This window comes from Astyanax mexicanus, chromosome 1 (genome assembly GCF_023375975.1).
Source record: "Astyanax mexicanus isolate ESR-SI-001 chromosome 1, AstMex3_surface, whole genome shotgun sequence".
Classification (NCBI taxonomy): domain Eukaryota; kingdom Metazoa; phylum Chordata; class Actinopteri; order Characiformes; family Acestrorhamphidae; genus Astyanax; species Astyanax mexicanus.
In genome coordinates this window covers 90,160,042-90,187,672 of record NC_064408.1, presented here as the reverse complement: position 1 = coordinate 90,187,672, position 27,631 = coordinate 90,160,042, and the positions used below count along the sequence as shown (strand labels likewise).

At 37.6% G+C, this 27,631-nt stretch overlaps 1 protein-coding gene across 1 annotated transcript in view; it reads right to left on the bottom strand.

Annotated features, from left to right (window-relative positions):
* kcnb2b (potassium voltage-gated channel subfamily B member 2b) overlaps positions 1–24,844 on the bottom strand; it is a 137,720-nt gene extending 112,876 nt beyond the window's left edge. The window contains exons 1-2 of the mRNA XM_007260103.4: positions 24,709–24,844; positions 20,355–21,056 (exon numbers count right to left, since the gene is read on the bottom strand). Of these exons, the coding sequence (XP_007260165.3) occupies positions 20,355–20,936 (582 nt within the window). The 5' untranslated portion in view covers positions 20,937–21,056; positions 24,709–24,844. The remainder of the gene's footprint in view (positions 1–20,354; positions 21,057–24,708) is intronic.
* Positions 24,845–27,631: the final 2,787 nt, after the last annotated feature.

The following is a 27,631-nucleotide window of genomic DNA, read 5'->3' as shown; positions in this document are numbered from 1 at the left end:
TACTAAACTTGTACCATCACTAAGATTCTCACCTCTGCAAGCACACGCCCAAAATACTGAGGATAGACCTGATTTAAACATTTCAAATACTATAAAACTGGAACTACACTATATCCTGTAACACAGTGTTTTACTTAGTATTATAACACAGTTATACTCTCGAGATTTGTGCTATAACTTGTAAGACTGGCACAGAGCAGCACAGCAGTGCCAATATTACACGTTATAGCACTTCCTCTCGTCTATTATTGTTTAAGTATTTATTAGTGCTGTATTCTACATTTAGGCTGGATCAGGAATGCCCAGTGTTTGTTAGCATCATTAGCTTAGCAACTACTGATGTAAGCTAAATAAGGACACAGACACCAACAGATATCACACATGTCTTGGCTGATAGACTGAATCTGGGCTCAGTGAGGAATCATGTTCATTTATTAGTCTCTGAACTGTTCCTTTAAAGACAGTTCTCTGCAGTCACTCCTCTGCAACACCACAATTAGCTCCATCAGTCACATTCTGCTCAACAGCCTACAGGCCGAGTTATAGACTCTGCTGAGGAGTGTGCATGCCAGGAGAAATGAAAAAAAAAAAAGTGTGTGTGTGTGTGTGTGTGTGTGTGTGGAGGAGGCTGAGGAGAAAGAATGATGAATCGTAACTTTTTTGGCTCTTTGCTGCTCCAGCTCTGAATCAGGTGAAGATTATTATGGGAAGTGATTAGACATCCACCAGCTCATTCTGATCTAAATCACTTCATTGTCACCGCGTCGCAGGAATCATCAAACGCAATAACGCGTAAAAACCATCGCCATTAACCTGACGATATCCACCTCTGAGCTCTGTGTGCTCCACTTCTTTCTGCCTAAAAGGGGATTTCATTTATAAAAACGAGTCTCTAACCTCTCAATCAGCGCCGAGGCCATGAAAACTAATTAAACATACTTACAGAATGATGTAGTGTTTCTGAAAGCAGCCCGCAGCCACAGCGCACCATCGCACAACATCCAAAAAGCCAAAAATAGTGGTTTGAAGGGAGGAAAGCACTGCTGAGAACATTCAGTGACTTCCAGATTCAAGATATAGTAAACATTACAATAGACCATGACAGGGATGCACAATAGTAGTGCAATAAGTATAAGTAGATTATCTCTTAAAAAAATCAAATAATCATCTGGCAGATGTTTAGATATGTGAAGGGATATTGCGATCTGATCTAGTGGGATCAGAGTTGATCCAGGCATATTTTAATAAATTAGAAATCAGCTTTTTTTAAGCCAGATCTAGTTCTGATCCTTTGTTTTTACCGCTGTGCTTACATATAAATGCTTATGTATTTACCAAAGACCAGAAAGATCAGAATCACTCAACCATTCCAATTGAACTACCTTTTACTATTACTGGTAGGCCATACAATGCATGTTTTAGGAGCATCCTGTAAAACAATAGATTAAAAACAGTAGATAAAACAATGCCCTGCTGTGATGTACTATTATTATCTGTCAGAATGAGTGTGTAAATCATATAAACATTATAAAATATTGTAGGGCTGTGCTTATACAATGTTTCCCGTAGTATATTTCTATCATCAGAGAGAATGAGCATTATAGAGCATTATAATTTGACTCAATGTACCTTCAATGTATTGTGTTTCTTTTTTGTTTAGTTTTTTTTGTTTAAAATAACACAAGGTTGGCATATTTTTCTTAATAAAACTTGTCTCTTCATCACTGCAGCCCCATACTGAGATAAGGGAAGCTATCTGAAAGCACACAGCATCCTGCATTATAAACATGATAAACTGCCTGCCAGACACACAGCAGAGCTGTTGTGTAGCAGCTGCTGTGAAGTGTTCTCAACACAACTCCATTCTTCACCTCAAAACACACTGCAGGGGTTCAGGACCAAAGACTGAAAGCAGAGCTGAAGCACACAGGCTTCACCAGCAGGAGTGCAAAAGGACATCCGTGCATGCTGGTGATTCATCTGATTCAGCGCCATCAAGTCTGGAATGTCAGCAATAGTTATAATCAGACACATTAATATTCCAGAAAGAATGTTTCAAAATAAAAAAAAACACAGGCAACTATTAAATAGTTTATTTCATTATATAAATACAGCAGAATTGTAATTATACCACAGCTAGTTCCGACCCTGCAATGTGTTTGCCCGAGAGGCGATCTATGAGTGCCGTTATCAGCCAGTAATGCACATACCTAGGTAACCTAGCAATGATGCAGCGTTTACAAACCAAACAGCACAGCTACAAACAGAGCAGCAATGTAACTGTTTTAACTCGCAGAGTTTTTTATAACCAAATAGATCATATTTTCTCGTCCTCTTTAACTCAAAATCTTTCAATAAACAGTGATAATGGAACTGTGGTATAGGTATAATCACAAAAATGACCTTGAAATTTGTGCTATAATGTGCATTGTGTTCACGACTGCAGCACAGTAGTGCCAATATTACACGTTATAGCACTCCCTCACATGTATTATATTGCTTTTATATAATTCTGGATTCTCTATAAGACTGTGAGCATCACCAGTTGTCTGCAGGAATTAACTGATTGCAATCAATGCAGCATTGATGTAAAGAGCTCTATTATCTCCAATCTGGATTTCAATCATGATTAAAGGGTATAAATTGGTTAATTAAAATGTGCCCAAATGGACTACAAGCTACAGAAAAAAATATAATATGATATAATATAATATAATATAATATAGAATCAACCACGAAAATATTAACGATTATTTATCATGCCATTTTCTAGAATACCGACTGGGTCTGGTTACTCGTTAATTCGCGAGCAGGTTCACATAGTACTTTGGTTACTTGGGAAACTACGAGGTAACTATGAGATAACACAGTTCTTATCTATGAGATAACTACGAGATAACACAGCATTACAAAGCTTTTGGGAAATGCACCCCTGGTATTGGTAGTGATTGCAAGATGATTAGCATGATAGCTTTTGTGGTTTTGCTTTATTATATTTTTGTTATATAATAATAGCTATGATATATTTTTTGTCATATCACCCTATTTAGAATCATGCCAAAATTATGTAATCTGTGAAATTTGATGTTGCACAGGATCATCTTACATCTTACACACACGCTGCATTAGCACAATACAGAACAGGACCCAAGACAGAAGGCTGATACTGCACCTTTAATTCCACAGAAACCATAAAATAAGACTATAAAAACTGATCAATACACGCTGACAGACCGCAGCGGGCCACAAGGTCAGGATGAGGCTGTCCGTCAGAGATCGGGAACCAACCTGGTGAGAGATTAAAGTGTAAGGCTGGTCTTTAATGGACACATGGCTTAAAATGAATCTTCTGAAGAGCAGAGGATCCCTTCTATCTGCCGCATTGTGTGCATAAATTAATCATATTTATAGAAATATTCTCGATATTTAATATTTAATACATACACATATATTTATTTATGAGCTTCATTGAAACATGGTGGCTTGCTCTGTGAAGTTACTGTTATAAAAGCATTTTGTTGGTTTTAGCATACTGTGCTTTGAGTTCCCCCTATCCGGCAGATGTATTTGCTGCTAATACAGTTGAAACTGCTCTGTTATGCTGAAGGTCTGCTGGTGTAAAGTCACACAGTTCTGTAAGACATCGTACTGTTGGTATTTTTTTTTATGTGCTCCTTTATAATGATTTTATGTATTATTTTAAAAATTATATTTTAGTGTAATATGCTTGCATGCCACCAATGGCCTTTTGAGAACAAGTTTTAAAAATATATCAAATGGAATAATAGTTAATTAAACTGAATAATAGGCCTGTAAAAACAATTACATTATTAACTTATCATATAATATAGGGACATGACCTCAATTATTTTTGCTGACCTCAATATTACACAGTGTTTACCTGAGAGTATTTTAGTAGATATGTTATTTTAGCTTGTTCCTAATGGACAAGGCGAGTGCAATAATGCATCCAAATCATTATTCTGACCTTGTTCAAAACGAGTGTTTTTATTTATATATTTTATATTTTTATTTATGTTTAAATATCTTTTTATTCCAATATGAATTTCACACTTTTTAATGATCAAAACTTCATCACTCTTTAAAAGAGTTTAACAAGATTAGATGTCAGTCCTATCACTGTCTGTTTGCCCTTTACAGACTCTAATTGTCCAGAAAGAGAATCCGTTTCCCATGATGCACCTGCGATCAGTCCCCCGGACATGCCGGATCACGTTCTAAATGAGTGTTCTGGCTCGCCGTGCTATTGATTCCACACACCTGGACTCACTACTATATATACCCCCTGCTTTCACCTACTCCTTGCCCGTTATTGAACCTATTTTACACAGCTCCTCTACCTCGCTTACTTTCTGTTTTTGACCATTGGTTTCTGACCCTTTTTGCTCTTTAGACTACTCTTTTGCTAAGCCCTTTGTCTGTTAGCATGTATTTTGATTATTCCTTTACCTTGCCCTTTTAACCTAGGTTTCGATGTCCTGTGTATCCCTCATCTAATAAATTATTTGTGTTGTATCTGCACTTGTCTGTCATGTGTTTGGCTCCCATGACAATCTACCTAGAGTAGATATTCAATATCAGTAGATATTTCTATGGCCAAGATTAATTAAGAGTGTAAAAAAGCTTTGGTTCAGAAACATCATGCATCACTAGTTGTGAGATTAGTTCAAGGCTCATAAATCCAGATTGTTTGGGGTTCCCTGCCTTCGCAGTAAAATCTGCAAACGTGTGATAAACGAGGCCTTCTGCTTTTTAAGTCCCCTGTTCCAACTTATAAACACTTTTCTGTCGGCTGTGCAGAGCTTCAGTGTATGTTTCTACAAACTTTGGCAGATTAATCCCGCCTGCCCAGCCAAATCAGCACCATTTATTCATCTGAATTCATATCAGCCCTGCTGCTGCTGTCCAGCTCCACAGCACTCACTCTGTACCCGACACGCTAACACTCCCCTCAGCACACCCTGATCTGCTGAAGATTTCCCCCAGTAACCCTTACATCCCGAGAACTCAAAAATAAATGCTTATTAAAATAGAGCAGCAAGCGTGAAGCATGTTCCTCAAGCTTGCAGCAAAAAAAGTCATTTCAGCTTCAGTCAAAGCTTTTGTAATTACAGTCATCGATTTCTGCACTAACTGTGCAGTAATTAAACCGGCAAATCTGAAATGTCACAGATTTTAACGGTGCAAATCAATGCAGTCACAAAGGAAGCATTATCTACCCGATATTTTGCTTGATGACATCTGTTTTCCTGTATAGTACAAAAAACAGCACTTTTGTGGACTCTATTGTATGTTCTGAAATAATAAGGTAGTAATTATGTAGACGTGAAAACTCTGTTTAACTCTGTTTATCTGTAATAAACTCTATATAACATTAGAATAAACCCAAACAAACATAAAGTCAGTGATCAGTGAGAGTGTTTACCTGTAATAAACTCTATATAACATTAGAATAAACCCAAATAAACATAAAGTCAGTGATCAGTGAGAGTGTTTACCTGTAATAAACTCTATATAACATTAGAATAAACCCAAATGAATAGAAATTTGGTCATAAAGTGCTTTCAGTACTAGTCTACATCATGGTTCAGTGTCTGGAGGGGTCAGTTGAAATGTGACAGCAGCCACCTCAAGGTTTTACTCATGTCTGGATCATCCTCTTGAATAAAGACGCTCAGTATCCAATACAATGACAGAAGAACTAATGGCTTCCATAATCCAGAGGGTTGTGTCTTATCTGATTATGAAAGCGGGGTAAAGAGGATTTAGGATGCGGAGCCTAAACGCTGGCCTGCACTGATTGAGTCCCGGTAGAAAGGTTACATAACTGAAACTGCTGCTGAGGGGTTGGAAGGTGTGCTCCACTAGTGCTAGTTGGACCCATGGGGGCACTAAATTAAGAATGTTTGGTTTGCCAGGGGCTGAAAGTCAATTGAGGAAGAGTTTCTGCGAATCTGAGGGGACAAAAACAGAAAAGAAGCGCTGCAGAGGAAACATTTAGATGAGTCACTCTTGAAACGTCCACAATCAAACAACTTGCAAAGACTACCAGCATAAGTTACCATTCATTCTCAAGTTTTACCTCATGTTACTACATTTTTGTGGATCATGTTCTGAAGTGAGTACCTAAGTGTTGAGAGTATTGGCCGATATGACAATGATCAGATTTGTGTTTCTGTAAAGAATACAGTCACATTGTTTAAATAAGACACAATACTAATTAACACTGAATTAAAATCACTGTTCTGAGAAATCTTTCATAACCTGCATTTTAATTTTTTTATACAGTGTCATTATCTTATTATAATGTCTGACTGACCTCCCTTTTCAATATAATACTGCAGTGAAATGATGTGCAGAATCGTTCTTTGTTTTAAGCTGCTGTGTAGCATTGGTTTAAACCAAGAGAAAGTAGCACAGCAGCCAAACAGACTTTAAACCAGCAAATTGTGCTGTTAACTAGCACAGTATTGCTAGGCTACACAGTATCAGTATAACAGTTATTGTGCAACTGGACTTAATATTGTGCAACTGGACTTAAGGCATGAAAGTGTGTCTTTGCTATTGTGAGGGCACAAAAATATGCCTTGTAAGGCTCAAAATGCTCAAAAGGGATGTACTAATTCTCCTAATTAATTATGAGTGTGATATGGGCGCAACAGGAAATCAACCAATCAGCATTTGTGAAGGTACGCCAGCAGGTAATTTACAGGAACAGCAATGCAATATTTTGGTTTGTATTCTGTTTATTAGTGATCTGTGTGCACACTATGTAGCTAAGAAAATAGGATTGGATGGATGACTGTTGTCAGGGTTTAAATCAGTCAGTGGCGGACCTATGTTTTTCAGACCACAACACCCACCCTGTTTTAGTGCTGACTAGCAGGCTAACACCTCAGTACAATCTACTAACTGATACTATATTGATATTATAAGATAAAAGATCAAAACTGCAGAAGTGCTGCCACAGTATAAAAAGTGTTTTTGCAGCAGTTTATGTTTCAGGTCCACATATCTGTATATGAAGTACTGAGCTTTAATGAATAATAAAATACAGAGAATGTTTTGTATTTAAATGTCAATATCAGCTATAATACTGTATTTAATAGTATGTCAGCACCAATACTGCATTTAAGTGCCAGCATAAGGACTAACACTGCTACTAAGAAAATGTTTTATATCGTATTTCAGTACATGGGGCACAATATATACCTAAACCTAATGTAACTCATGTATACATTAATGTCTTCTTTGTGGCATTTTTTTTTTCTAGTCTAGCCTCTGGATTTTAGACAATGCTACAACTCTACATTACTTCCTTTAAAAAGAATTTAGCTAAGGAAAATAATAAAATAATTGTAATAATAAATAATAATAAATAATAATAAAAAAAGTTAAAATACTAATATTAAGACTACTACTACTACTACTACTACTACTAATAATAATAATAATAATAACAATAAAATCTGTGATACAGGGTCTTCCAAAAGAATTCTGCATACAGATGAGTGAAGGCCGCATTGTGGTGCAAGATTAGCATCATGTTTTAGACACATAATTCAGCTTGAAATGCATAAATCTGACTTCAACTACACTGCTTCCTGCATGAATACACAAACAGCCTGTTTCTGTTTTTTAGAGGCATCTATAAATCCCCACTGGCGCTGCTTTAAACACACACACACACACACACACACTTGCGTGCACATACACTTTTCATGCAGTGAAGAAGATGTATTTTCCTGGTAATGAATGAGAGCACATCTTATGATTAAATAAGATGTAAATAAATCACGCTGGCCGCTTCAATAATGAAGTCCTCTCTCTCTCTCGCTGCTGTTTCGCCGCTTCTCACTCTCAACTTCTTTCAGTTATTTTTCAAGCTGCGTCTGTTTTCCCAAATCACTGTAAATATTTCATAAAAACCACACTCCATCACCATCAGCAATGAGGCGTTCTCTTCTTTAAAGTTATTTCTTCTCCCCTTCAGAATATAAACTGGGCTTGTGCATCTGTTACAAGTAATTTGTAGGCATATGGTGTTTACTTTAGCAAAACTGCCGCTTAACAGTTATCATAATCAAACAGCAGACTCCGATTCAAGTCTAGCTGTGTTTAATTTTCCTGCAGGACAAAAAAAATCACAGCTGTTAACACTTCAGTGCGTAAAAACATCACCACAGTGAAGCAGCGTGAAGAGCACTCTCGAAAACGATCTATTCATTAACAGCACAGTCTCTGTGTTATCTGTTCTAAAGGGCCTGTGCTGAAGCAAACAGTGCTACTCTAGTTTACATAATCTCACAGCAGCGCTGTGGTTTTATATTAGAGGAGTACAGAGCTTTAGCGTTTTACACAAAAGCTTCGTAAGGACCAGTTCTATGTGGACTCACTCAGGAGCGCCCTCTAGTGTAGACTGTTAATGCACTTTTTATAGCATCACCAAAAATCCAAATGCTACAACACAAACTAGAAAAAAAAAAGTTTATACATAACCTGAATACCTGCTTCTTTTAGAATTGAAATTAGAATTTAATCTTTTTTGTTGGTTTAAGCTCTTAATAAATTAGAACAGGGAACTTAACTGTGTTTAAAAAAAAATAGTACGTATTTTTTTAAACAAATTTTGTTAACAAAATAATCCATTAAAATTATTTAAATTTATCATTTATCATTTAATTTAATTAAAATAATCAGGATGTGTCATTAGATATTAAAGAAACATCTCTTGACAGCCATGCTTCAGCCAGTATTGTCTTTCTTTAAATTATCAAAACCTGTTTGTGTTCTAACCTCTGATCCCACCCGCTACCCTTTCCCCAGTCCGATATTTCCACATATCGGGTTGTCAGGTATGGAACACAGCTTGCAGCAGCCGCCGACAAAGAGAAAATTACATGATTCCTATGTGATTAAATATTGGCAATGCATTTGAAAGATGGAGACAACTTTGAGCCCAGAAGGACTACAAGACAGACGCTGTGCTGACATTTATTATTAGAGGGTTATGAATGTACAGGTATTTGAAGTATTCAAGCAACATCTAAACATTCTGATCTTCAGGAGTAACCCCAGATTTAGATATGACACATATAAACACCTGTTTGACACATTTGATAATTTTTTAAGAAGGGGTATTTCTGTTTTGTTGCTCGGCAGTATAGCTACTGAGCGCAATATAGCTATCAAGTGTTGATTGGTTGGCAATATCTTTATCAAACATTATTCTTTTTCATGCATTCATGGTGCATGCTTATATTTGATATAAGATATTTTATAATCGTATAATAGTGGATTTACTGTGGGTGTACTGTGATTATTAGGAATATGAATTTAACACTTTCACACTCATTATTTAACATGCAATGAAGTGAAACACTGAACTGTTTGTGTGTGCTGGAGGCCTTTACATAACCTGGGAATTGATGGGAATTGAGTGACTGTATGGATCTGCATGACCTCAGCTGAAGATCGATGGACTCTGTGTTGTTGTGAGTGAAATCGCCTCGCGGCTGAAGTCTGTCCTTCAGCTCGGCCCCCGAGCGGGACTCCGGCTGTACCTGCACACAGCGCCGCCGCTCTATTAAAGGACTGAGGCTGAATATTTATAGAATCACAACAAGGAGCACTCCTCTGCCCTCTGCTACCACTACGTCCTAAAATCACTGTACAGCTGTATTACAGCAGCAGCCACCCAAACGCACTGACCAGCACATCCATTATTCATCCATTATTCATCCTGAGTCTGAGCAGAGCCTGTACAGTGCTCTATAGCTGTACTTACATTACTGCATCTCTCTCTCTTCCTCTCTTTTATTTCATATCGCTCCTCTTCCGCCTTTTTTCCCTCTTTCTCTTTCCCCCTTTACTTTACCCCTCTCTCTCTCTATCTCTCTCTCTTTCTTTCTCTCTACTCTTAATACTTTTCCCTTCTCTATGTTTATTTCTCTCTATACTGTATTTCTCTCCACTTTCTTACCTGTCCTTGCTCTTCTTTCCTCTCTTACATGTCCTTTCTTTCTTTCTTTCTTTCTTACTTTTTCTTTCTACTCTCTATACTTTTCAATGTTTATTTCTCTCTATACTGTATTTCTCTCCATTGTCTTACCTGTCCTTGCTCTTCTTTCCTCTCTTACATAACCTTTCTTTCTTTCTTTCTTTCTTCCTTTCTTTCTTTCTCTCTACTCTCTATACTTTTCAATGTTTATTTCTCTCTATACTGTATTTCTCTCCATTGTCTTACCTGTCCTTGCTCCTCTTTTCCCTTACATCTCTCCCCTTTTGCCTTTCTTTCCCTCTCTCTTTTCCCTTTTTTTCCTCTCTTTACCTTTCTTTCTTTTTTCTTTCTTTATTTCTATACCTTTCCCCTTTCTACGTTTCTTACTCTCTATACTGTATTTCTCTCTACTTTCTTACCATTCCTTGCTCTGATTTGCTTTCTTCCCTCACATATCTCTCCCCATTTCCTTTTATTTCTCTCTCTTTCTCTAAACATTTATTTTCCTTTAATTTTTACTCTGCTTTCTTATCTACGTTTCTTTCTCTCTATACTGTATTTCTCCTCTTTTTTCTCTGCTTTTCTCTTCGTTTACATTCATCTTCTCTTTTTGCTTTCTTTACCTTGCTCTCTGTCTTTCTCTCTCTCTCTCTCTCTCTCTCTCTCTACTCTCAATGGCTTTCTTTCTTTCCTTTTTTCTATTCTGCTTTCCCCGCAGCACGTTTCTTTCTCTCTATAATGAATTCCTCTCCGCTTTCTTACCTGTCCTTGCTCTGCTTTCTTCTCCTTCCTTACATACCTTTTCCTTTTCCCTTTCCCTTTCTCTCTCTCTCTCTTTCTGTCTCTTGTACTGTCCTGAACTACATGCATCCATAATGTAACTCTACCTTCACTGGACGCTAAACAATGTGTGATTTGAACGCCCACATTTAACCTCTGTTCCAGACAAGAGAGTTGTTAAAAGTGTGTGTGTGTGTGTGTGTGTGTGTGTGTGTGTGTGTGTGTGTGTGTGTGTGTGTGTGTGTGTGTGTGTGTGTTATGTGTGTTCACTGATGGGTTGTTTGGACACCTCTAGCGAGATTCCTCTGAGAATCTGTAATGCGATAGCGAGCCCGGCAGGCCACTGTACACACACACACACACACACACACACACACACACAGAGCATTTCAAGTTGAGAGTGAGTGGTGCGGACAGTAGAGTGACACAGAGAGTATAAACGGTGTGATATGGAACGCTATTTAAACAAGGGCTTATTAAACTCTCCAAACTGTCATCTCTCTCTTATCCTCTCTCTTCCTATTTCTCTCTCTCTCTCTCTATTTTGCTGTCTTTACATTCTCTCTCCTCACTCTTTCTCTCTTTCTTTCTTTTTCACTCTCTTTATTACTCTCTTCTCTAACACTTCTCTTTGTGTCCTTATATTCTATCTCTCTTGTCTAACTCTCTTCTCTTTCTTTCTCTCTTTATATTCTGTCTGCACTCTTACTCTCTTTCTGTCTCTGTCTTTTCTTTATAGTCTCTCTGCTCTCTGAATATCGCTCTATATTTCTTTGACCTTATATTCTTTCTTTCTGTCCTCACTTTCTTTCCTACTCTATTCTTTAACTCTCCTCTCTATATGCTTGTATTCAATTCTCTCTTCTTTTTCTGTCTTGATATTTTCTCTGCTTATGCTTACTCTCTTTCTCTGTCTTTGTTTTTTTATTATAGTCTTTCTGTCCTCTGTACTCTCTATTTCTCTCTCTCTATTTCTCAGTCTTGATAATACTCCTCAGTCTTTCTTTATACCTTATCTCTCTCCTCACTCTCTCTGCACTTTCTTCAGTAAATATCTTTCCCTCTTATACTCTTTCTCTCTTCACTCTCTCACTCTCTTCTCTACCTCTCCTCTCTTTTCTGCTCTCTCTCTCTCTCTCTGTGTCTGTGCTGTCAGGGTGTTTTCAGTGGGAGATGAAGATGCTGCTGTGTTTTTGTGCTATAGCGGGTCTCCTCCTCCTGAAGCTCAGTGAGGGGAGTCAGTAGCGCGGCAGCAGCTCTGCGCCTTTAATCTGATTGAAGAAACTCCCTCAGATAGACACTGCCTGTAGCCTGTAGCACTGCACTGCGCTACACTCACACACTCACTTTACTTTACTCACACGTCTGCATCACTACAGAATAATACACACGAAACAATCAACTGGTGAGTTCTGCGTGGTACGTTTTATTAGTGAAGGTGCTGAACTATTCAGATAGTTTGCAGATCAGTGTAGAATGAGTGCCATTTATCACTTATTTTACTTAATCAGATTTTATCAGTGATATAAAACATGTTTATGAAATGGTAAACTGAGATTCCTTTAGTTTGGAGTATTTTGGTATTTCCCTATTCAAACAGATGGAAGGTTGGTCTTGCATGACTGGAAATAACTGCCCAGATGCATTGCAAAGATGGCCACAGAGTGAAAAGACTTGACTAAGGACTTTGGCATAGCACACACACACACACACACACACACACATGCGCAGCAGTAACAGTGTATAGATCATTATTGGAACAGCAGTGTGTGCACATGCAGAGATTTCTGAAGTGGCTGATCTTTTCTGCTGATTTTGAAATAGATTTAAAGCTAAATCAAAATTATGGCTTTAGAGAAACACTGTAAAAAGTACTGTAATGGGACAGTAGCTTTTCTCATGTCCCATGGAAGATAAAGTGTGATATCCTTTGGGATATGTGTGTAGGGCTCCTGCAAGTAATGTGGATGAGCATTCTGACAGATTTCTGCCAGTATACACAGACAATTCTAGCCACTGGCCACTCTCAAGATAACACATTACAACTTACAGAGGTGTGGGCTTTCCCAGTCCTTTTCCTGAGGTAACATTTTCTGATCAATTTGCAAATGAATAACTTCAATTTTCAATAGCTACATTTTTTCCCATGCACCTTTAAAGCTGATGTCCGTACGTTTTGGGATTTAGGGTCCTCTCTGGTGAGAATGGGTAATTGCACAGAGCATGCGAAAGAATCATTTTAAACTGGGCAGGTGTGATGCGGTCTCCATTCAGAGTGGATGAATCCAATTATGAAGTTATGTCAGTCAGAGAGAGAGAGAGAGAGAGAGAGAGAGTGCGCTCAGTCAGAAACTTCACTTCAACTACACACTTTGTTTTTACTATGAGTGAATGAGCTACTGAGCTCTGAGTTTCCTCTTCTGAAGTCTCCATTGCTCCACCAGCTGCTTGCATTCAGTAAAACTGAGCCAGATCCTCTTTTAGAGGCTGTACGTGTGACATAAGTACATAAAGATGCGTGACGTGGCCAGAAGAACTCCCACGAAAAGTGACCAGACATCCCAGTTTTTAGAATGAATATATTAGGCTTAGCAGGGATGATGGTTCCAGCACACTGTTACCATTAAACACATTATTTTATCCTTTCTCCATTTAGAAATGCTTCTGCTTTCAGTTTAGAAACAAAATAATACAGACTCCCACTTTAATGTATTAGTTTGTATTTTTCATTTTTGTGCCTGTTTGTGCTGTTTTTGTATGGTCTTTCTGTAGGTGCAGGCCAATGCTTGGCCACCAGGGGCATAAAGCCTTGGCATAACCTAGGAGAGACTTTCAGGACTCCTCCCCTTTGATAACCTGGAAACAACATCCTATGATGAGGTGAATCCAGCACAGTTTTAATTAAGTTTTCTTATATCTTTGGAGAAAAATAGGGGGTAAATGGTGTTTTGTTTTGCTACCTTTTCTTCTGTTTTGTTAGCAGAGAGTTAAAGTAGTTGTTGTGCATTTTGGTTTCTTCTTTTCACGGTTAGTTAGTTGCTTTGTTTGTTATTTTGACCCACACTTGAATCTGCAGTCCACACACAGCCTATTACAATCAATTCCACTGTTTGAATGCTGGCACCTAAAACAGTTAACTAAGCACCTCTTCACAGGACAGCTAAATTCATCAGGACCTGACAGCAGGACGAAAACTGCACTGGAGAGGAAGATATCCACGGCTTATTATTTGTGTTCATCTGCATGCAACTGAAATCATCCTGACAACCAACCAAAGTCCTCATTCAGCAGTTGATTACGCATGCACAGTGCGCAGAATGGCTAAATACAATAGGAAACGAATAGGAAGCATTTAAACGCTGCACCGGAGAGAAGGAGAGACAGTATCTCTCTCGGGGTTACTCCTTGTTGCATTTGCATGCATCAGATTACTCTTCAGATCCACTCCCTGTACCTCAGAGCTGTACAATACATAATTTAATAATAATTACTGTGATACTCGCCTGTGCTGTACTGATACTGAGTGTACTACAGACAGTACTGATACAGATGGAAGGCTGCTGTATGTAAATGAGTCTTGCAGCCAATCACACTGTTGCGTTTCTGTGTGCTGGGAACAATCACAGCTCCACATGAGTCTCTGTGGATGTTTTGATGAGTCAGGCTGTTCATGTAATCCAGTGAAAGGAAATACAGACGTTTTGCACTAGGTGAATAAAAGAAAATGGAGAAGATAGGCAAATCTTAAACTGAAGAAATATTAAAGTCACCAGAGTGTTTTCAGTTTACTGAGGTGTAAGACAATCTCTATATGAGCCATTTGTAGAGGTGTAATAGTTCACTCCGTTTACAATTCGGTTCTGTAGTCTTTTCTTTTCAAAAACTCAGGTTTGTATAGGCTAAATTTCAGTTTGCAACCCAGTAAATTCAGAAAAGGCCATGGTTACTGTGTACCATTGTTCAGTTTGGCCACAGTTCAGTTTGGGCTACAATTTGGCCTGAATCCTGGTTCAGCATTGTTTTTTTTTATCATAAAGCTAAAAGTTTTTGGATTAAAAACACAATATGTGAGTTAAAACTTTGTAAACTGAAAATAAGCATTTTTGCACTTGCTTTCTGAAGCCAAATACTTCATAAGCAATAAGGGGGAAAAATGGATCATAACAAAAAGAAATAATCACATCAGAACCATTTTAGAACTTTTAGAACCTTAGAAGATTAAGGTTATATTAACATCCTTAATTTTGCTAAATATCCTATTTCTGTCAGTTTGGATCAATTAAGGAGAAAATATGTGAAATTTATTTATAAGAAAGTACTGGAAGCATGGGATTAGAGGAAAAAAAATCTGTCATTTTCAATAATCTAGAGTATAGAACATTATGCAGCAATTATGGATTCTTAATGATATCATAATCACATCAGTATTTGAAACACAGGAGCCAGGGAACCTCATCAATGCATGCAATATGAATATACTGTAGATGGAGTGGAAAAAAAGGTTAAAAGCAAATTCTAGCTTTCAACCATCAGGCTGCTAGGTGAGTCTAAGGCTAGGCTAAAAGCTATCCCAACAAACCATACACTCTCTTTAGCGAGCTGATCATGCACCATGCAGAAAGAACAGTAACACATAGGCTAGTCTAGGCTAGGCTAGGCTAGGCTATGCTGTATATCTAATGTGAACTGTTGTGGTGATGTACAGTAGCAGACAAAAGTTTGGACATGCCTTAAATTCAGTGTTTTGTTATTATTTTAAAATGTTATGCATTATAGATTACTACTAAAGTCATCCAAACTATGAAGAAAATCACATGGAATTATTTATTTAAAAAAAAAAAAAAAACAGAATATGTTTTATATTTCAGATTCTTCAAAGTATCTCCTCTTGCTTAAATGACAGTTTTGCACATCTTGGCTGGATTTTCTCAGTCAGTTTTATTAAGTAGAGTCACCTGGAATAACTTTCAGTTAACAGCTGTGCTGAACAAGAGTTGACTTGACTTTCCTGTCCTCTTAATATGTTTATGACATATAGTGAATATAGCCCTATTTGGTCAGTCAACAGTCAAGAAATGTGAAAGTTGTTATGATGTATTTTGGTTTATTTAACACTTTTGAGTTTACAACATGGCCATTTGAATATACATATAGAAGTTGAATAAAATTGTGTCCAAATTTTCACTTCTACTGTATATTTCTTTTTTTTTTTTTTTATGTATCACCATCGACTGACATCGAAGTTTGCATACCTACTGTATATAAGCCCACAGTCCCATTATTGGTGTATCCACAATGTTTGGGTATCAACACTAGGATATTATTTGCATATCTGTCCATACCTAAGGTTTATATATTGACATAGGCCCACAGGTCCCATATTGGTGCATCCCTCAAGTTTATGTATCACCATAGGCCCTCAGTTCCCATATCGATGCATCTTTGAAGCAATATAATAATAGCTGTCCATACTGTGCAGCCCTGTGGTGAAGTATATTGGACATTACAGTAGTGTTCATATTCCACAGCCTGCTCCACGACAGCAACTTTATAACGTGCAGCCGAACACTGTGAACCCTCACACACACACACACGTACACACATACACACACACACAACACTGCTGCCCTCACCACCATAAATAAAGTGAAGGGAGAGAGAGGCCGAAATTGAATAACGCCTGATTTCTGTATCAGCTCAGGAAACGTCCGGTGAAACAGATGACGCTGCACTTATGGAAAAGAAGCACCACAATAACACCCAACACGCTAACGCACGGCCAGCCCAGCCGGCTGCTCAGACTCTTCTCCTTGGCTCCGGCGGCCTTGCACCCTGTCACACTTTGAGAGGATGTTTTTATGATGCGCTCACTCAGACGTGAAATATTATCCTCTCTGACCGCCGGCCCGAAGGCTCCTCGTAAATTAGCGCTGATTGAATTTCATCAACGTTCCAACACTGGCTAATGGACGACCGACAGCTCGCTGCATGGCTGTGCAATATCACAGAGCAGCCCGGTTACAAGTCACCAACATGTTATCACACACATTTCGAAATCATGTGCGCTCACTTTTCCTCTACTTCATCTGACAAAAGAACACACTGTGCCCATTAAATGAAACATCGACTTCTAATGATAAAATTGCAATAATAACAGGGGAGAGTGAGACCAAAAAAAAGCTATAATGGGAGATCTGTGTTTTGCATTACAATATTTTTACATACAAACAAGCAAAATACCCTCATGATGTCAAAAAAAACACAGTGGTCACAGTGCATTTTACTGAACATGTGCTGGAGTATATATATGTATATCGTTAATCAGCAATGTTTTTAATGCTTTCTCTGGCTTTCAGAAACATCCTAGTGCTTTATATTCAATATTTATCCATGTGTATTTCAATATATTTTGCAGTGTCTAAGTTTGTCAGATTTATGTGAACATCGTCTGCTTCTCATGTGTAACTGAAGAATTCTTGTGTCTGTCTGTGTTTAGTGTGAAATTGACCAATGGACAATTAGCAAATCATTAAACTGGATAATCAATAAATCAGTTTATTGTATAGCTGTGCAATGGCTTTAAATGTAGCCTGTCAATTAAACTAGCTTCTTTGGCAAGGCAAAGAATCACTGATGACCAGTGATGGGAGTAACTTAGTTTAAATAAATGTTACTAACACCGTTACTTTTTTCAGTAACAAGTAATTTAACTAATTATTCTGACTGTCACTATAACGTCTTTACCATTTCCGACACCCCGTTATTGCAAGTTACTTTAGCCACTCAATTAACTATTTTTTTTAACTTTGCGCACACGGACAAAGACGCAAATGTGTATTATATTACTGCGTGTAATATATTATTAATAAACATTGAGAGATATCAAATTTGATGTGCTTATGTCAACCACAGATGGATAAGCACCGACAATTTCTATTGTACAGTATAAAACATTTTTGTCTGATCACATACAACATCATTTATTGCAGTAACAATTAAATATTGTCAAATCGCCTACATCTTAATAATAGCAGCAGCTGCTGTTGGAATGGGAAGTCTTTGAGCAAGACACATGGAGTTTTGTGACAGTTTAAGTCCAGTGTTGGTTAGCAATGTTAGCCCAACATCCCCCATTCTTAACTTTCTGATCCATCAGACATGTCCTGGCTGATGGACTGAAGCTGGGATCAGTGATCAATCATCTTCATTTGATTTAATAATTAAATATGGCTCTTGAATACAAATACAATTATGGAAATGCCTTTTTTAATTTTCTCTTTGAATGACCAGAAAGCCCTCAGGTATACTTACTGTTTGCATTTTTTACTAAATAAAAAAAATGCATTTATCTAGGTGTGTAAATGTCCTGTTAAGACACTTGTGAGAATCAGCTATTTCCCCATCAATAGTAGCATTATATAAACATGCTAATATTAGGATTTTTGGTCACATTGTTCTGAAATATCATAACAAACATGAATGAACTGATGACAGAGAAACAACACATATTGCACAATTGTAAACATTCTACTTTGTGTGTGTGTGTGTGTGTGTGTGTGTGTGTGTTTGTAAGAGAGATACACACAGTACGACATCTGGGCACACTGTGTTCACACCAAAGCACACCAAAACTGCACACTGTGTGTGTGTGTGTGTGTGTGTGTGTGTGAAAGCCCAACAGGCTCCATCACCACAGATGCAGAACATTCCCCATGTGCTGCTGCACCTTACACTCTGACAAAGCAAACGTTCCTTAAAGGTTTTTGGCTCGGCTGTACTGTTCCAGAAAAAAACTTAAATTTCTAAAGACTAACTATCACTATTTCTTCCTTTTTCACATATAAAGAAATGGGTTTCTTAAAAACAATCCAAACAAATGAGATTAATGAGAGAACCTAGTATTTCCAGATGGTTTTACTAAAAGGACCACTTTCGAATCTGTCAAGTTTCTTATTCTGTCATTTGAGAGTCTTGAGATACTGGGTTCTTTACAGAACTACCTACTGTATAGTCCTTTAAGAAAGCAGACATGGTTCCAAAAAAATGGTTCTCTAAGGCGATGACATAGAAGACCCACTGTTAGTTCCCTGAAGTACCCTTCAGAAGTACTCTAAGTAGCACTAATTAAAATGTGCTGTAGTGTTTTTAGAGATTTCTTCTTGGTATGTGAGAAAAACTCTTTAGGAAAACTAAAAAAATGTTCAAAGCTAGTTTTTGGGGTGTAACAATTCTTTTTAAAGTCCTCTGTGGTGGTGGATTTTGGAATTGCCGGCCCTGGTTATTGAGAGGTGCATATTATTTTGTTATTATATTATTCATATCATATTATTCTATTCTATTATATATTTATCCTTTAATAATTCTGTTTTTCAGTAAGTGCAATATTAAAGTGCTTCTGTGCAACTTGTTTTAGCCACAGGATGCCTGGCCGACTGTTTCCTGCCACTACCACTGAGTGGCGTTGAAGAAGTTCGGCAACTTCTCCTTTTTGTTTTTCTTGTGTATATGCATATTAACCTAACACACATACTCAAAGACATTTGATGTGATCAGTTCAATGGGGGTAAACATTCGATTTACTCAATGAAGTTGTCTATTGCCTTTAATGGAAAATGCAGAAGTGCGTAGCCTTATGTAATCTCAACTCGCTCTGCTTGTGAGCAGAGCTCTTCCGAACTAGCTGGAAGAAGCTCTCATCTTTTGTTTGTGCTCTCACTTTACTTTTTTAAATATAATAAAGCTCTCTAAAGACAAGTGTTGTTCTGATCATCATTCCATAGGGAATTTCCACAACAAATTGGCGTCACGAACAGGATCCTCTTAAAACTCTGGAATCAGGGAAAACCACCTACAGGAGGGCACTCTCCGGGACAGTCCCGGATCGGGAGGGAACACTGCTAGCAGCGGTTAAAGTACCACCAGCTGGATCCAACGGACCAGTAAGTAAAATATTAGATTTCCCCTTTACACTACATGATAATATATAAATATAAATATATAAATAGTAGCGACAGGAGCACTCCGTTTCGATTGTTACAGATGGTGACGGACTAAGTCCGGAGCAACCGTAAAACTGTGAACAGACCTGGGTGACTACTACGGTCCTGATCGGACAGTAAGCGATCTATTATACGTCTAGTATAGACGTATAGCTAGTGTAAAAGGAACTGGTTCCGGGGGACCCACCTAAAGTGTGTGTTCTTGCAGTGTATTGTGCCTTGTTGCATTTGGAGTCTTTGAGAGACCTTGACAATGGGATCCCAATTTAGTACTGCGTCAAAAGTATGGGGAACAGAGTTTACAATATATAGTGTTTGGGTAGATCATGAGTAGAATGGATTGTTTTGATCATCATTCCATAGGGAATTTCCACAACATCCTCAGAATGGAAAGGTCTTTTATCAAATCTAGCATTTAGCTGTAAATGTACACACAAGCCAAAAAACACTTTTATCTTAAAGAATGTAGAAGGTCTTTTGCCTTTGTTCTTTTTCTCACAAAAGCCCTACAGTTAGAAACACACAGCTTCACTCCAGTAACCGCAGTTATTTACCTTGGCAGCGACAGAGGAGTTGGGCTTCTCCAGAAGGTCCCAGAGCTTCTTCCTCTTCTCAGAGCAGCAGGTGTTATCGAACTCGCCCTCTCCGTCCCGCTCCCTCAGCGTCTCGGCCTCCCTGCGCAGCTCCTCGTTCATCTGCTCCTTCTTCTGGTGGTACCTGGCCTGGCAGCAGGACTCCAGGTAGATCTCATCGATTCCCCAGTAGTCCAGCTCCTGTCCGAACGACAGCGCACACATCTCCTCCATCATGTGCAGCTTTCCAGTTCTGTAGAAGTTCAGGATGGAGGTGAAGGCTCCCGGGTGGCGGTCGAAGAAGTACTCGTTCTCGTTCAGGCTGTAGTCGTCGCAAACCTCCATCAGAGACTCGTGCGTGTTGCAGTCGCGCAGCTTCCCTAGTCGCGTCCGCGGCAGCCGGTCCAGCGTCCGCCACAGGACCTCGTGGTTCAGTCCGCCTACGTTTATCCGCACTCGTCTGGACCGGGCTTTGGTCCGGATGATCTCAATTGGCTCCGGGGGAAGAGATGAGCTGGGGCGGGAGTTCGGCTTTGGAACGCCGAGGCCGGCCTTGTCCGCCATGTTGACCACGAATGTGGGCAGGGAGAGGAGATACGAAAAAAAATGACAACAAAAAAATAATAATAATAGTGCCAAATGAAAGAGTTATGTTGGGTCCTCTTTAGACAAGTCCCTCCATGGCTGCAGAGCAGAGAAAACGAGAAGAAACAGACCTTTAGAACTAGGCAGAGTAAACTTGGAGCAACACAGATAAACACTGCTACAGGAAGATGTCTAAACTCACTGCCTAAAGCCTCAGTTAAAGTATTATATATTTATAAAACGTTACATATTTCTTAGAAGACCTTTTTAGATTTTAGCAATTTCTAAATAATTCCTAATAAATATAGAGAAGTTCCAATTACATGAAGAAACATTCGTAGTGGATACTGAAATACATACTGGGTGATTTATTGTATATACATTGTGAATTATGCATAGTAGACACCTGAAACAGTCATATTAGAAACTGAATAATACAGAGTCAGAGGCAAAGCAATAAAACATGCTGAAAAATGCTTAATAGACACCTCAAACATTAATAGTAGAACTGAATAATACATAGTGGATACTGACATGCATAGCAGATACTGGATAATCCATAGTGGATGCTCAATAATTTATATTTGATACTGAATAATGTATTCTAGACATCTGATTTATGCTTAATATACACTTGAATTAGGCTTAATAGTCACCTTAAAGATTCTTAGTAAAAACTGAATAATACATAGTGGATACTGATGATGCATTGTGGTTACAGATTAGGTCATAATACATACTGGATTATGCTTAATAGACACCTTAAACATTAACGGTAGAGCTGGATAATACATTGTGGATACTGAAATGCATAGCAGATGCAGAATAATCCATAGTGGATGCTTAATAAATTATATTTGATACTGAACAATGTATTCTAGACATCTGAATTATGCTTAATAGACACCTAAACATTCATAGTAAAAAGTGAATAATACATAATGGACAATGATAATGCATGGTGGTTACTGATTAAATCATAGTACATACTGGATTATGCTTAGTAGACACCTCAAACATTCAGTGTAGAAACTGAATAATACATAGTGGAAATTGATAATGCATAGCAGATACTGAATAATCCATAGTGGATACAGAAATTCATAACAGAAAGACAATAACCCACAGTGGATGCTCAATAATTCATATTTGATATGGAATAATGTATTATAGACACATGAATTATGCTTATAAGACGCGTGAATTATGCCTTATATATAGCTAAAACATTCATAGTAGAAACTGAATAATACATAGTGGATACTGCTAATGCATGGTGGATACTGATTAAGTCATAGTACATACTGGATTATGCTTAATAGACACCTCAAACATTCAGAGTAAAAACTAAATAATGCAAATGCATAGCTGATACTAAATAATCCATACCGGATGCTCAATAACTCATATTTGATACTTAATAATCCATTGTAAATACTAGTTCTATTATATATGCAGTATAGTAGAAAAACACATAAATAAAGCAATACATTATGTGTATAATATTGGATAAAGAGTTTTGCACTAAACTGAACTGAAACTCATGACAATATTACAGAATATTGTGACATTTATTTCTGTACAACCAATGTAGACATTTAAATCAAATCAACTCAATGAAACGTTTATTTAGTGCATGCCATCACAGCTCAAATGTTTCTTATGTAATTTAGCCTGGATCACAATGATCAGTGCTAACGTCCCACATGCCGAGGGTTTACACTGCAAGGCACACGGATCAGTGAAATAAAGCCATCCTGTCTCTCCTCAGAGTTCAGTAAAGAACAGGTTCAGATCTGTAACCTGTACAGCAAGAGGAATTATACTGAGAACAGCTGTATATTTCACCTTCACAGAAACACGTTCAAACAATCCGATATGACCATCTAAACAAAAAATATACACAGTGTAAACTTAAAAAACATACACCTGAATCAAAACCAATCCAATCAAACCTAAAACAAACAACAACAAACTAACCTATACAAAATAAAACTAAAACAAATTCAAACCTAATCAATTTACTCTCAAATCACCAACAACCAAAATCTAATAACCAAGCGAATCTACACACAAACCAGTATAAACCTACGTAAACCAAACCAGATCAAACCTAATCCAAACCTAAACATAGACCTAAACATAAAACAAATCTAAATTTAACCTAAAACTAAGCCTACCTCAAACCTAAACTTAAATGTAAACCAAACCCCAGCTTAAACATAAACCAAACCTAAACCTAAGAGTAAACTTAATCCAAACATAAACCCAAACTAAATGTAAATCTAACCTTAATCTAAACATATATGTAGACTGAATCAAAACATCAATTCAATTCAGCCTAAACATGAACCAGACATACACTTGCACTCAAAAATAAACCAACAAACCAATCAACAAATAAAATAATATTCATAAACCGAGCCCAAACCTAAATGTAAACATAATCCTAAACATAAACCGTATCCAAAACTAAATCTAAACAAAACCTAAATGTAAATTAAACATAAACATAAACCATATTCAAACCTAAACCTAAACCTAAATGTAAAGTAAACATAAACATAAACCATATCAAAACCTAAATATAAACCAAACCTAAATGTCAAGTAAACATAAACATAAACCGTATCCAAACCTAAATCTAAACCAAACCTAAATGTAAACTTAACCTAAATATAAACTAAACCTTAACATAAACCATATCCAAATCTAAACCAAACCTAAATGTAAATTAAACATAAACATAAACCATATTCAAACCTAAACCTAAACCTAAATGTAAAGTAAACATAAACATAAACCGTATCCAAACCTAAATCTAAACCAAACCTAAATGTAAACTGAACCTAAACATAATCCTTATCAAAACCTAAATCTAAACCAAACCTAAATATAAACTAAACCTTAACATAAACCATATCCAAACCTAAACCAAACCTAAATGTAAACTAAACCTAAACCTAAAAATAAACCATATCCACATCTAATCTAAACCAAACCTAAATGTAAATTAAACATAAACATGAATTGTATCCAAACCTAAATCTAAACCAAACCTAAATTTAAAACCAAACCTAAACAAAGATCATATCTAAACCTAAATCTAAACCAAACCTAAATAAAACCAAACCTAAACATAAACATATACCTAAAAATAAACCACATCCAAGCCTAAATGTAAACTAAACCTAAACATAAACATAAACCATATCTAAACCTAAATCTAGACCAAACCTAAATGTAAACCAAATTTAAATCTCAACATATATCAAACGTAAAACACCTAAACCTTGAGAATTTTTACATTTAAATGAAAACCGAACACAAATCTAAAACTAAACCAAACACAAATCTAAAACATCTAAATAAAATTAAATAGCAATCCCATATACAACATACAGTCCAACACAACAGCAGCCTCGTGTACACTCTCTCTCTCTCTCTCTGTAAATTACAGACTCTCTCCATGTGCAGCTGTAGTGCAGTCTGAATCTGAACACTGTATTTTAGTGCAGCTAATGTTAACACTGCTTTAATGTGTGTGTGTGTGTGTGTGTATGTGTTAAGGTGTGTGTGTGTGTGTTAGTGTGTGTGTTCCTGCAGTGCTGTAGAACTTCACTTCACTGCGTCTCCAGAGGCTCTAAACTGTTGCGCTTCTTCACTCGAGCGCGCGCGCCTGTAATCAAGATGCGGAGCCCCACTGTCACACACTGCTGTCATCCAGCCCGCACGCGCCTGTGTGTCTTACCTTACTGAAGTGATCCCGCTCCTGCATGCACCCCGTCCTCTCCACCGCGCGCTGCGGTGAGTGTGCGCGTGAGTGTAAGTGTGTGTGTGTGTGTGTGAGTGTGAGAGAGAGCGAGGCTCCGCTACAGCGCGCGCGCGTCCCACATTCTCCTCACGAGCTTCACTGAGGAGCTTCAGGAGCACGACCGGAGCTCCGCCCACAGAGAGAGAGAGATGGATAGATGGAGGGATGGCTGGAGGAGGGGAGATGGAGAGAAGAGAAAGAGAGAGAGATATAGGGTCAGTGGGGGAGAGAGAGAAAAGGAGGAGGAGCTACATCTCGGAAAGGAAACCTAATTGGATTAGTGTGTGGAGGATGATGAGGATGAAGATGCGGAAGGCAGAACAGTGTGGCATCTCACCTACACACAGGTTGTTCTGCACACCTGCTCAATTACACACACCTGCTGCCTTTCAATCAGGACTTTATAAACAAATACACAGCAAATACTACAAATACCACTAACAGACTGAACAACGCACTGCAAATACTACAAACACCCCCAGCACCCTGAAAAAACACACTGCAAATACTACAAGCACCACTAACACCCTGAAAAAAACACCACACATATGATAAACACCACTAACACACCGAACAACACACCACAAATACTATAAACACCACTAATACACTGAAAAACAGACCACACATACAATAAACACCACTAACCACCCTGAAAAAACACACTGCAACTACTATAAACACCACAAACAACACCTCACAAATACTATAAACACCACTAACACACTGAAAAACACACCACAAATACTACAAACACCACTTACACACTGAATAACACACCACACATACAATAAACACCACTAACCACCCTGAAAAAACATACCACATATACTACAAACAAAACTAACACCCTGACAAACACAACACACATACAATAAACACCACTAACACACTGAAAAACACCACATATATAATAAACACCACTAGCACACTGAAAAACACACCAAAAATACTACAAACGCATACGACAAACACCACTTACACCCTAAAAACAACAACAAATACTACAAACACCACTAACTTACTGATTAACACACTTCTAAAATTTTAAACACCATTAATATCCTACAAAACCAACAGATACTACACACACCACTAACACCTTTGAAAAAAATCAAACAAATACTACAAACACCACTAACACCCTGAAAAACACACCAAAAATACTACAAACACCACTAACACCCTGTAAAACACTCCACACATATGATAAACACCACTAACACGCTGAAAAACACAGAAAATACAACACCACTAAAACCATGAAAAGCACACCATAAATACTACAACCTTCACTAACACACTGAAACACACACTATGCAAATGATAAACACCACTAACACACTGAAAAACACACCATAAACACTACAACCTCCACTAACACACTGAAACACACACTATGCATATGTTAAACACCACTAACACACTGAAGAACACACCACAAATACTACAAACACCACTAACACCCTGTAAAACACTCCACACATATGATAAACACCACTAACACACTGAAAAACACAGAAAATACAACACCACTAAAACCCTGAAAAGCACACCATAAATACTACAACCTTCACTAACACACTGAAACACACACTATGCATATGTTAAACACCTCTAAAACACTGAAAAACACACCATATATACTACAAACACCACTAACACACTGAAGAACACACCACAAATACTACAAACACCACTAACACCCTGTAAAACACTCCACACATATGATAAACACCACTTACACGCTGATAAATACACTATGCATATGTTAAACACCTCTAACACACTGAAAAACACACCATAAATACAACAAACACCACTAACACACTGAAGAACACAACACAAATACTACAAACACCACTAACACCCTGTAAAACACTCCACACATATGATAAACACCACTAACACGCTGAAAAACACAGACAATACAACACCACTAAAACCCTGAAAAGCACACCATAAATACTACAACCTTCACTAACACGCTGAAAAACACAGACAATACAACACCACTAAAACCCTGAAAAGCACACCATAAATACTACAACCTCCACTGACACACTGAAACACACACTATGCATATGATAAACATAGCCAGCATCCTGAAAACACACTGCAAATATTGGAAACACCACTAATACACTGAAAAACACATTACAAACACTATGTTTACACACAGTAGCAGTAAGCCCTTCTTCAGATGCATCTCTGTTGTTGCATGCCTATTACTGCCCAATGTAAATTTGCCTGAACTTGCTAAAGGACACAACCCCAGCTAAAGTTATGGAAAGGTTCCATCAAGTTTGTCTAACATCATCTAGACTGTTAGGAAAAACACATTTCCACAGTAAAGTTGATAAAACATTCAAAAAAATGTTACACAGCCTGATTCAAAGTTTCCCCAATGTACCACAGTTTACCACAGTAACATTGATAGAACCTTGTAAAAATGTTTACAGTTTCCCCAATGTTTGGACAAAATGTTAGCACTGTAACATTGATAGAACATTTTTAAAATGTTACACGCCCTTGTTAAAAATTCCACCAATATTAGAAGAAAGCATTACCACATTAACATTGATAGAACTTTCTAAGAATGTAACACGCCCTTGTTCAAAGTTCCCATAATGTTAGGAGAAAATGTTCTTACAGTAAAGTTTATAGAACTTTCTAAAAACTTTACACTTTATCCTGTTTCAAAGTTTCCCCAATGTTAGGAAAAAACATTCCCACAGCAAATTGATAGAACGTTGTAAAAATGTCACATGACCTCATTCAGAGTTCCCACAATGTTAGGAGAAAACATTCCCACAACCAAAATATATTGTTAGGGAAACATTGTAAGAACATAGTTTTG